Source organism: Echinops telfairi, unplaced genomic scaffold (assembly GCF_000313985.2).
Source record: "Echinops telfairi isolate 266 unplaced genomic scaffold, ASM31398v2 ScPeMD7_18;HRSCAF=68, whole genome shotgun sequence".
In the NCBI taxonomy this organism is placed as follows: domain Eukaryota; kingdom Metazoa; phylum Chordata; class Mammalia; order Afrosoricida; family Tenrecidae; genus Echinops; species Echinops telfairi.
In genome coordinates, this window is record NW_022103915.1 from 32265954 (window position 1) to 32278798 (window position 12845).

The window sequence follows — 12845 nt, forward strand, 5'->3', positions numbered from 1 at the left end:
ACACCTGTGAGGAACTGAGGAACGTGTTCCCCAGAGCATTCAACTATGGGGGCAAAAGAGCAGCCTTTGCCCAAAAGTAAAATGCAGGATGGCTGGAGGAGACTGGGATCCAGGACAGAAGGGCTGACTTATTAGGAAGATCGCAACCACTCGGCAAGGGGGAGGGGGAGGCTCCAGCTCAGATTTAGAGACGTGTTGACACGGATTCTATTCCAGTACACACAAAAGGAATATTCCCCAATCCTTTCATGAAGCCAGCATATAACCTGGATTACCAAAGCCAGGCACAGGCACACCCAGAAAGAATATTTCAAACCAATTTTCCATCATGAACACACAGTGGGCTCCATACCAGGGGTGCAAGGGTGGTGATTCAGTGTTAGAAAACCAACCAGGTGTAATCTACCGTTTAAGAGGGTAAGAATCATGGTCATCTAAATCAATGTAGAAAATATCTTTGATAAAATTCAACACCCTTTCTCATCAAAATGGAAATAGAAGGGTAATCCTAGCTACAAACCCAGCGGCCAACTTTATTAAAAGGAGACTGGGAATGAAACTCGGATGCCCATCACCACCACCCCTCTTCAGTATTGCCTTAGAGCCAGCTCAAGCATTGAGACAAGAAAGGGCATCAGAATTGGCAAAGAAATAAAATTAACCCTATTCACAAATGACATCCTATACATAGAGATTCCCAGAGACGTCACAAAAATCTACTGGAACTAATAAGAGTTTTAGCACAGTTGTAGGATTAATAGACAAAACTTAGTTGGATTCCTCTACCCCCCATTTCTCCCACATAGGCAATACCACCCCTTTAGGGGGTGCTGGAATGGTCCAGTGGGGCTGCAGATGCAAGTATCTACATTTTATCCTGGATTATGGACTATAGTACAAAAGTCTCTCATTGCCACGGAGGCACTGAGTAGTCTTGTTTTCGGAAAAGGAAGTGTAGGCCAAGTAAGTCTGCACAAACAGAGGACTCTGACAAGGAAATCAGCACAGTACCGTCCACAGCAGCCTCCAGACCAGCGCTTCTCCACCTTCCTTATGCGGTGTGCGACCCTTTAAGACAGTTCCTCAGGTGATAGTGACCCCCCAACCATAAAATTATTTTCGTTGCTACTTCATCATTAATTTTGCTATTGTTAATGAATCGGTCAACCCCTGTGAAAGGAGTTGCAGTGACGCGAGCCACGGCAGTAAAGCAAGCAAGAGAGATGGACATGAAGTGGAAAAATGAGCCATGCTGACGGAGCTGAAGACTTAACATTGTGAAAAACAATCTACAGATACAGTAGCCTCCCTTTATCTGCAATTTTGGTTACCCTGCAGTGAACCACAACCCAAAAATATCAAATAGAAAATTCCACAAATAGGCAATTCTTAAGTATTAAATTGCACACCGTTTTCAGTAGCATGAACTCCTCCATCCCACCTGAGACGTGAATCCTCCCTCTGGCCAGATCCATGTTGAATAGACTACCTGCGTTAGTCACATCTAAGCCAACATGGTTATTAGTAACTGTTTTCGTATCACAATGTGGTGGTGGTGAGAATTTCATGTCTGTAAATTCCACTTTTCTGTAAGTACATATATATTTAAGAAAAACAAAATATACAGGTTTCCACAGAGAGTCTTGGATGTATCAACCCAGGTAAGGGGAAAAAATTTCTCTCCAACTTTATATGGAGAGGAAAGAGGTCCCAAATAGCTAATGTATTATTGAAGAACAAAGTAGGCAGCCTCACACGCCCAATCTCAGAACTTACTATATAGTGACAGGGGTCAGAACATCTGGTCCTGGTGTAACAGCACGAATGGGATTGTTGAGCTGGAAGTAGATCCAGCCAGCTATGGACACCTGATCTTCAGCAAATGGGCAAAGAGATCATCTCTGTAACAAACAGTGTGGGAAAAATTGGTTGTCCGTGTATAAAAAAATGCATACATCACACCTTATACAGAAAAACTCAAAATGGATCAAGAGACATAAATGTTAAACCCCAAACTATAAATTTCTTGGAAAATAGCGCAGCGACAAAAATAGAGGTCACACTCTACAGCATCAATATACTATCAGATATTTAAAATGTACCAACAGCAGAAGAGATATACTAGATAACTGATACTACCTAAAATTAATTACTCATCTAAAGACTTGACCAAAAGAGTAAGAATCTACAAATTGTGTGCAGGGGGCAGGTAGGAAACCTGGCAATGATATCTGATAAATCTATCCAGTACTTCAACAAAAGGCCAATCTAATTTTTTTTAATGATCAAAGAACATGCAAACTACCCAAGGCAGCATTTGACCAGCTGAGAAGCACATGCAGGGCTGCTCGTGACCACGTGCCATCATTAGCCATTACAGAGATGGAAAGCAAAACCACAGTGAGATACAAAGCGGGCATCAAAAAGTTCATGGAAAAATGCAATTGAAAAATAAAGGTTATTTTTTTCCACAGAATACTTTTAAAGCCCACTCATACACTGTTGGTGGGATTGTAAAATGGTATAATCACTATAGAAAATGGTACAGTGCTTCCTCAAAAAGCAAGAAATACAAATGCCATTTAATCTGGCCATCTCATTTCTAGGTATATATCCTAGGATCCAGGGCCGGGCAGAACACCAACTGAGATGCTTCCACAAACACATGCAAGGCCAGAAACACTGATCTGTGCCGAGAAACATAGCCAACCGCTACCTGGCCAGCCAACTGATCCTTACTCATGTACCTTTTTAAAGTGGCCATCAAAACGAATGATGAAATTACTGACCAATATCAATATCAAATGATACTCAAAAAGTTGTTAAATATAAAAGTTACTGCATCCATATAGCTACAGGAGTCTACTAGAAATTCACACTAGATTCAGAAGAGTGTGGAATGAGGAATATTAATGCTGACATCAAGTGCCATCTGGCTGAAAGAAAAGAATTCCATAATGATGTTTTAACTGTGTCCTATTGACTATGCGAAGACTCAGCTTTAGGTAACAAAATATGGATTCCATTAAAAATAATGAAACTCCAGGCCACGTAGAGTATGCTCATGTAGAACCAGTACATGGATTAAGAGGCAGTCATTCAAATAGAACAGAGGTTCAAAATTGGAACAGGTGTGTGGCAGGGTTGTATCCTATCAGCTTATCTATTCCGTCTGTACACTGAGCCAATACGCTGAAGTTGGGCTACAGGAAGAACTTAGCATTGCATTTGGAGGGCAACTTCTTAACCTGCAACATGCAAATAAGACACCTTTGCCTACCCAAAAAATGAAGACAACTTGAAGCACTTACTGATGAAGGTCAAAGACTGCAGGGCTTTCTTCAAAAGGGATTATAACTAAGCATGAAGAAAAAGAAAACCTTCACAACTGAGCCGATAGACATCGTTAGAAGAAGAAAAATGAAGTTGTCAACAGCTTTGTTCTATGAGGACCAACGAGTGTCCATGGAAAGAGCAGTCAAGAAATAAAGGACTTGTTGCAATCTATGACCAAAAAAACCTTAAAATTCTAAAAAGCCACGCTGTCACTTTGATGACTAAACAGACCATGGGTTGGGTCAGGTGCACTTTAATCACTTCACACGAATACAAAAGTTGGACAATGAAATAGAACTTGGTGTACACAAAGAATTTTGAATATCCTATGGGCTACCAGAAGCACGGATGAGTCAATCTTAGAAGGATACAGTCAATGAAATCGGAATGGGATTAGAGATGGGCATTCAGGGGATTTTGAAAATGTGCTGTAGTGTTATTTCTATGCATTACATATATTTTATATGTATATTTTTGTATTAATAGTCAGTGAAAGAATATCTTCAATAAATTCTTTATAGGTAAACTCAAAAAATAAAAAAGTACACAGTCGAGAGCTCTCCTGAAAGGGAGGATGACGGGACTTGGCCACATGTACTACACTCATCATCAAAAAGACCAATCTCTGGCAAAGGCCATCATGCTTGGTAAAGCGGAGGGTCAGCAAGGAAACCTTCAAAGAGATGGATCGACACAGTAGTCACAGTGAACTCAAAACATACCAATGCTTGTGGAGAACGCCCAACGCACAGGTCCAGGACCCATTTCCTCTGTCACACGTGGGATGGCCATCAGTGCCGGCCGACTTGACGGCAACTAGCAACAACTTTGAAGCCATACGTACCTCTCCCCCAGCTTTAATTCAAGTGAGAGCCCAGAGAACTGGCTTTGAAACACAATGAATTGCTCCTGAGTGACAGAACTTGTGGAGGGAACTTCGCAAGTAAAGGTGGTCCTTAACCAAATAGAATCCTCTTCTGGGAAACTCGGCAGCATCTGGTGGTTCTGGCAGACAGACAAACACTTCTGAAGACCCCGGGGGAAGGCTGGTCCTGCGGAGGGCTTGGGGAAGGAAAGTGTCTCCAGAAGTTGTTCTTTGTCCACCATAGAGGAGAGGCCGAGAGTGAGTCTCCCAGCCCCAAGAACTGTGTCGGGGCTGACCTTCATAGCCGTCCTCCCTACTGCCAGATGGGCTGCGCGTGCGGCTGGAAACGGGAGCAGCTGGCACAGCAGAAGCTGGAGTAATATTCATTGCCACAGAGCTGGGCCTGCAGGATGAGCTCACAGTTGGCCAGCTCAGGCTGGTCGATGCACTCCCTCCTGCCAGGGTCCCTTGGCTGGATAGCTGGCACTGCAAAACAACAGGAGAGAACTCAGGAAGCTCGGGGTCTGCAGAAACAGAGGGACTCTCATTCACCACTACATTTCCTTCAGCAGAGAGCAGCAGTCGTGACTGCTGGGTTCAAAAGGATGCATTGTTCTACCACCTTGCCGACCTCCCTAGTCTGCAGTGTTCCCATCCCTCCCCTCTAGTCGTACTTGCAACCCAGTACACAACCCACTGCAGAGTTGTTAACTGCTTGAGCAGACATTGTCTCTCCTTAGTATTGAGGCTCCGTAAACTTGGGGGCAATTGCTTGGGCCTCTGCATTAGGAGGGGGAGAGAGGAAGAGTGTCCCCATGTAAAACTGTGTTGGCCTCCCTTCCCCTGCTGCTCTTTCTCCACCCTACAACATGACCTTAGGTAAGCCCCCAGCTTACCTTAGCCACTGGCTTCCCATCTTTGCCCCAGAGAAGGCCATAAGTTTTCAGCAAGATGTTAGGGAAACAGTCTGGAGTCTCCCTCTCTGAATTTACCTGTCAGCTTCTAGAAGATTCTTTATCTTACAAACCCTGTCAGAGATGCCTCTTGCAGCTTTGTTGTAAGCCAGAACTGGCCTAATGTCACATTTTTTTCTTTCTGGAAGGGGCTCTTAGGACCTGGTTTAACTCGGGCCAGCTGCTCCCTTCCAGACGATGCCCACCCCTGACTGCCCTTTGGAGGTCTGGGAGATCAGCATAGCAAGAGGATTAAGGACTGATGAGTACTACTTATGTTGACATACATGCACAGTTTAAAACATTAACAACACTCCTACCAACTTGACCTCAGCTGTTGCAGGGCCAGGCAGTTAGCAGGTGATCATAGCGTAGGTTAAACACAGCAACTCAAGGGCCAGCCTGACCAGGCTCAACCCTGGCTCTACCTCATACCAGCTAGGTGACTGGCTTGGGCAAGTTACTTATGTAAGCTGCCTTTGCTTTGCTGCTACATGGAGATAACAGCACCGACTTCATAGGGTAAGCAGTAAATGAGCACTTGGGCCCATGGTCACCACAAAGAACATTGGAGTGCTGAATTCAGTACTTGTTGTTTGCCCAGGTCCCATACTCACAGCAGGGGTCAGCAATGCCCTCTAGGACAGGGTAGAACTGCCCCTGTGAGTTTCCGAGACCATAACTCCACAGGAAGAGAGAGCCCCTTGTTTATCCCGCAGAGCGGTTGGTGGTTTTGAAATACTGACCTTGCAGTTAGCAGCCCCACCGGTAACCCCTACAGCACCAGGGCTCCCTCTGACAGACCACAGTTCCCTACTGTTTAAAAATGGAACTAAGCCACGGGTGGCCTGTGCTGTCGTCCTACAGTGTTTTCTGTTCCTCATCCCTGCTGTCTTTCAGGCAGGAAGGTTGAGAGGTCTTTACAGTACGAGTCCCCTACAGCAGGGCATGAGTAGTCCAAGACTGCACGCGTGCACGCCCACGAACACTAATTCTACAACGCAACCAATCCATGAATAGGCCCACATGAGGTACCCTCAGGTTCTGCACCCCCAAAATACTTGCACGCACGCATCATGAGCAGTTCTCTGCGGCCTAGTTGCAGGAACGGATCCAATCAAGAAAGAAGAGGCTATTTGGCTGGAGAAGGAAGACTGAGGCAGCTTGGCACCGACACACCACGATGCATGCCCCAGTGGGCATCATGGTCACTAAGACTACAGACATGGTCATTAACACGCGGTTATGGCTGTTTCTCCACCTGTGTCTACAGGCATTCGGCAAATTGACACGTGAACAAAACCACACGTTTCCCTTTAACACCATTGTACACTATTAACATATGTGAAACTATGTGATACAACATATTGATAGGAAATTACAATATTTACATGGAACTGTGTGTGACCTCCTCCCTGGGGGATGGACAACCAAAAAGTGGATGAAGGGAGACGTCGGACAGGGCAAGATATGACAAAATACCCATTTATAAACTATCAAGGGCTCATGCGGGAGGGCGGAGCGGGGAGGGAGGGGAAAAATGAGGACCTAATGTCGGGGGTTTAAATGGAGAGAAAATGTTTTGAGAAACGATGTACAAATGCGCTTTACACAATTGATGTGTGTATGGATTGGGATAACAGTTGTATGAGCCCCTAATAAAATGTTAAAAAAAAAAAGGAAAAAAAAAGAAAATTACAATATTTAACATACAACACGAGATGCTGGGATCAGTGACCCTGTATATTATAAGGGTCACTTCCGTCAGTATGACAATCTCCACTGCATTGTCTGTCTTTACTTTTGATGTTTACCTTCTAAGACATTCTTGATGCCTTTCTTACTGAAGTAATGTTTTCATGAATGAAGCCGATTTACTGGGATTAATACTCAATGTATGTTCACATGCAACTGATGCATATCTATAGAGACATGTATACTAGAGAATTTCTCAATTAGAAAGCTTAGAAGAAAATGAATTTGGATTTACAACATTTGTCTCGTGAAACGGATAAAAGTCAGCATAAAAGGTAGAAGGTGCTTGTAAATGGGTTCTGTAATCTCTGTTAAGAAAATCGAAATGCATCAAAATGACGCATCCCATAAGCCTCATGGTAAGCAAGTTTGTGATCACAGTTTGGCTTCCGGTGTACACATGTACCTAACAAAAACCCACTGCGTCTGAGTCAGTTCTGACTCATAGTGACCCCTACAGAACAGCAGAGAACTGCCCCATAGGATTTCTAAGGCTGTATATCTCCACAGAAGCCAGCTGACTGACTGCCTCGGCTGGCTGGGGTTGAACCACCAACCCTCCTGTTAGCACTCAAGCATTTCATCACTGTGCCAGCAGGGCTCCTTAGACACAAAACAACTGGCTTGTCCATTCCCCCTCTCCTCTTTCAGTACATCTCCAGTCTGGTGCAGTCTCCAGGCCTTCGGGCTTGGATGCTGTGTGTTGGTGTTGGTTGGGGTTGGGTTGTTTGCCAACTCAGGTTGATATGTAGACAAGATCAAAGTTTTAGGCATGATAGGTGGAAAGTAGCCCCTGCCATTTGATGCTGTCTCAGTAGTGCCACCATTCATCCCTCTCACTCATTCATTCATTCATTCATTCATTCATACCTCCCTCACCAAGTATCTGAGCACGTGCTCCAGGACCCAGTCACCACCTTAAGGAGCTCAGCTGAGCTCAGAAAGCAACCTTTGAACCGGACCTCCACCTCCAGCCTCACCCCTCAGCTGAAAGATAAACACCCAGCCCAACACCTAATCCGAGCGCCCGCCCGTGCTATAGGCCTGACCTCTGGGCAGACAGCCCCACAGGGCCCTGCCACCCTCTGGCTCCCCAAGGCCTGCATCTGCAAGTGCAGTGCCAGGGACAGTAACAAGGATGCAGGAACAGAGAGAAGCGGGCAGGTGGGGTGGCATCTACCCACCCAGCTCTCTGACTTAACGGAACTCATCAGAGTCTGAGCACAAAGCCAGCCGATAGTTCATCAACCCTAAGATGCACTTGGCTTCACATGTTAACATCCACTAGACTGCTGTCCTCGTTGGTCTTAAAATGTGTCTCTGCTGGCAGAGCCTTCCTCCTGCTGGCACGAGAACAATGCCTCTCACAGGGCGGCACTTCCACGTGCTGAAATGGGACACAGCGCTGACTCAGAGCAGGAGCTTGAGAGTACAGAAATATCAAGTGATGGAATGTTGCAGGTGGAGTTCCACGCAGTGACAAAGGAAACCTTGGGGCGCCCCTCAGGTGCTAGCTCCGACGTGCACGGTGGTCCCCTAAGCTTCTGTGACAGCTGTCTCCATTGTAAAGTGGTGGTGACAATCCCTACCCTTCCCCCTCTCTGCGTCAATGGTCAAATGGCCACAAAGCCACTTTCCCATCATAGGGCCACTTTTGAATTCATTAGAATTCATACATGAGTGGCCTACCTTAAGGACCAGGCCTTAGGATTGGAGGAGAGCTCATCAACAGCTTACTAGAGGCAGGGTATGCAGCCTTGCTTGAACGAGCCAATCAGGGTGCAGGGTGACAACGATGAAACATATCTTTCCTCTAGTTCTTAAATGCTTCTTCCCCCCACTATCATGATCCCAGTTCTACCTTACAAATCAACCTGTGGGTCGCGACCCCTTTGGGGGGTCCAACGACCCTGTCACAGGGGTCGCCCAATTCATAAGTGGCAAAATGACAGTGATGAAGTAGCATCGAAAATAATTTCATGGAAAAAAAAATAATAATAATTTCATGGTTGGGGGGTCACCACCACATGAGGACCATGAGCAAGGTGGAGAACTGCTGCCCTAGGGCACGGACTGTCGAGAGAATGAACAAAGCTGTCTGGGAAGTACAACCAACCACTCCCTCAAAGTGAGCGTGGGAGACGTCATCATCTCCTGTTCTTTGGACAGGTCCTCACGAGAAGTCCATCCTTGGAGAAGGACATCATGCTGGATGAAGTAGCGCATCAGGGAAAAGGGGGAAGACCTTTAACCAGATGGACGGACGCCGTGGGTACAACAACGAGCTCCAGCGACTGAGGAGGGTACAGAACTGGGCAGTGTTTTGTTCTGTGTTGCACAGGCTCGCTGCGAGTCAAAAACAACACTCACACCTTCATCACTACCACCACCACCTTCAAGATGATAGTGAAGTCTCAGGCAATCATATTTCTCAAAATAAAAGCAGTCCAAACTATGATTCTAAAGAGCTATTAAGCACTTCCACCATCTGTGTGTTACGATGCTGGAAGCTGTTGCCAGCATCGGTATTTCATGTATGAGCCGTCTCCCATGGTCACGGGTCTCAACAGCATTGCCAGCCTAATAGGAAGAAAGGCCTGGCGATCTACTGAAAATTAGCCAGCAGACCCCTGAATTATATAGTTAGAAGACGCACCTCCTCCGTCGGGATGTACTAGACAGCAACTGAAACAACAGGCTCGAACAGACCAACCATCCGAGTCAGCACTGAGTCAGGCAACAGTCCACTCGGGTGTATACACGCAGTCACCATGAGTCGGGCACAGACCCAGCGGCAACTAACAGCAATTGAGCATCAGCTGCCCAACAAAAAGTATGAATTCCTCCCCTGCCCTGATGGCCCCATCAGGTGGTAGAGTAGCCCGTTGTTCAGACGAGGACAAGGGAGACCCTTGCCCCAAGTTACACATCTAGTCATGAGCAGAGGGAAGCAGGATTAGGACCCAAGTCCCTCAGACCACAGAGCCTGCCCCCTTCTCCTCCAGAACAACAAGGTATCCTGAACGTGCGCCCACTGCCTGCCAACCAGTGGGCCTCTTACCCGGAGCGACCACCTTCACCTCAGTGCTGCGGCTGACGGCCTGGCTCCCGCGGTAGGCGCTGCAGGTGTAGGAGCCCTCGTCCCTGGCCTGAGAGTTGTAGATGAGTAGGGTACCCTCTGGAGACTGGTGGACACGATCCCCATCGGCCCGCACGGGCAGCCCGTTCCTGTGAGAAAAGGGACACTGGGGCAGCCAGTGTCCGGCCGGCTCTGCAGGCCCCCGGAGGCTGTGCTGCCGCTCCAAGGACCGGGAGAGGCCAAAGGTCATTCCAGAGTCAACCAACTCCCTCCCCTCCTTTTGGCCTCAAGGAAGAGGTGGGTGAACACCCAAGGCATGGGAATATCGGCAAAGCAGCACCCCATGAAACCCACGCGCTGGTCCCACCCCTACCCGGAGGAGTCCCCCTCTGGCTTCTCATTAGCAGAGGTCTTTGAGCAGTGTCCGGACGGGGCCCTGGGTCGGGTCGGGGTGCAGGTATATTCAGGAGCCCCCTCGGAGAAGGAAGGGGGTAGAGGAGGTGGGACTTGAGTGTGAAGGTGGGGGTGGGGGTATGCAAACATGGGGGTAGCACAGGAAAGCTGGGAAATGATCGGCAGCAGGGCCTGGGCTGTCGAGAACTTAGACTGGAGCCGAGGGCCGGGCTTGGTGAGCAGTACACGCTGCAAGGCTCAGTGGGGTGGGGGCTACTGGAGGGCACGCCAAGAGGAGAGGGAGGTCAGACAAAGGGACCTGGGAGAGGTCAGATGTCGGGGAGGAAGTCAAGGGTGACACATTTCCAACTGAGGCAACTGGGTGGCGGTGCTGCCAACAAGTGACTCCTGTCAGAGGTCAGGTGAGGTCACTGTCCGCCACTTTGACTCTGGGGTACCTGTGGCGCCCCAGGAGGGGCTGGAATCCAGGTCTGGCGGCTCAAGAGAAGCATGTAGACCCAGATCATGTTATCAGCTGGGGTGACATGGTGGTATGTTGGGGGGAGAGGGGGCCTGTCCCAGAAACAGTCCTGTTCTGGAGTGGCCCAAGGGGAAGTCAGTGGGCCTGACACCAGGATCCCGGGTGGAACCTAAGGCTCAGGAAGGAAGAGCTGACCGGGAACATCCCTCAGCCTCCACAGCTCCAGGAGTGAGGAATGCTGGGAGAAGGGGCGGTAGTCAGCAGGGCAGTGAGGCTGGACGTGTCCAGTGGAAGGAGAAGCAGAGGCCACTGGGGTGGAAAGGTGAGCAGGTAAGCAGCTGACAGGCATTTGTGTGGACAGCTGGGCGGGGCATGGGAGAGGGGCTGCGAGGTTGTCCGCCTCAGCAGGCTGGGAGGATCCAGGAGAGGCGGCAGGGCAGGGAGAGGCCCGACTCCAGGCCTGCTGTGCCCATAGCACCAACTGAACGCTGTGGGGCTCCCAGCTGCCCTCAGCCAGCGCCTGTGCCCGCCTTGGTTGCCACTCACCAGCCAGCGTACAGGCCTATCCCCCGCACCATAACACCCCCTCCCCAGGACCTGCCTTGGGGCCTGCTGCTCCCTGGGCTATTACAGCCTCCTCGGAGGCCCAGCAGTCCCGATGGGCCAGCCCTTCCCTTCCTTGGCTGCACAGAGCAGTGGCAGCCTCACACTGCTCCCTGCAGACGACACTCAGGACAGGCCTGTGTGGGCTGGGGACCCTGCGCCCGCTCCCAGCTGGGGGTGCCCTGTAGCCTAGCTCATCCCCACTGTCTCCTGGAGGTGCTCTGAGCTCAGATTGCCCCATTCTCCACAGGGGTTCCTTGCAGCATAGCTCACTCCACTGCTCCCCAAGGGTGCCTGGGCTCGATCACCCTACTCTCCCCTAGGAATACCCTGGGCTCCGATAACGCCACTGTCCCTGGGTGTGCCCCTGTAGCCTAGATCACACCACTACCCCCTGGGGATGCCCTAGGCTCAGATCATCCCAGGGTCCAGCCTAGGCCTGACACACTGCAAGCAGGGAGGGATCGAAACGTCTGCTGAACAAAGGGCTGTGTGTCTGGGTTTCCAAAGCAGAGCGCAGCCCCGTGGTTCTCAGTCCTGGGAGCTCTTGTCCCCCAAAGAGACAAGACTGTAACAGCTGTGGCAGCGGAGCCCGGGGGTGCTTCCACACCCCAGGCAGCACGGGGAAGCTCCACACAGCCCTGGGGCAGCCCCCCTCCCCACAGAAGGAGGGGCAATAGAATTCCTCTTGTAGGGATGAGGTAGGGGTACGGGGTAGGCACAGCTCCTCCCCGGGCACCAGCCCTGGAGGGGGTGGCAGTGGTGACCATAACAGACCTGGAGAAAGGCCGCCCACCCAGCCAGGCCCCCAACTTCATGGGGGAAGGTTCCGGGGCCAGGGCTGGCCTTACCTGGACCATCTGATGTTCACGCTTTCTCCTGCCACCTCACACAGCAGCCTAGCGGTGTCCCCCTCTGACACTGTCACGGTAGGAGACAGCCCTGTGATGGTCAGCTCCCCTGGGCACAAGGAGGGTGCAAGTCAGCCACGTTACCAGCCCTGCCCTGGCCTCCTGACTGCAAAGGCCACAGCCTGTAGTGCTCAGGACGCCCAGCTTACCCAGGACTCTGAGCTGGACCCACCGCTGGTCTCGGTCCTGCCCGTTGAAGGCAACACAAGCATAGAAGCCGCCATCTTCCTGCACCACGGGGCTGATCACCAGGGAGCCGTCGGGCTGCTGCCGGTGCCTGGGACAAGGATGGTCAGCAGCTCCAGCCCAAAGGCAGGCAAGGGGAGAGGGTCGGGTGTGGCAGAGGAAGGGAGACAGACTCTTCCTGGCTCTGGGGAGAGGCTGAGCAGCCCTCAGTGGGGTGCAAAGGGCGTGTCTGCCTTATGCCACTACATCCTTTCCTCACTTGGAAACACCTGGCTTTTACAGC

The 12845-nt window shown here is 49.9% G+C and overlaps 1 protein-coding gene across 1 annotated transcript in view; it reads right to left on the reverse strand.

The window, feature by feature from the left end:
• Window positions 1-3573: 3573 nt before the first annotated feature.
• PAPLN (papilin, proteoglycan like sulfated glycoprotein) overlaps window positions 3574-12845 on the reverse strand; it is a 43532-nt gene continuing 34260 nt past the window's right edge. Inside the window, exons 21-24 of the mRNA XM_045288184.1 lie at window positions 12526-12746; window positions 12317-12425; window positions 9971-10137; window positions 3574-4687 (exon numbers count right to left, since the gene is read on the reverse strand). Coding sequence (XP_045144119.1) covers window positions 4515-4687; window positions 9971-10137; window positions 12317-12425; window positions 12526-12746 — 670 coding nt within the window. The 3' untranslated portion in view covers window positions 3574-4514. The remainder of the gene's footprint in view (window positions 4688-9970; window positions 10138-12316; window positions 12426-12525; window positions 12747-12845) is intronic.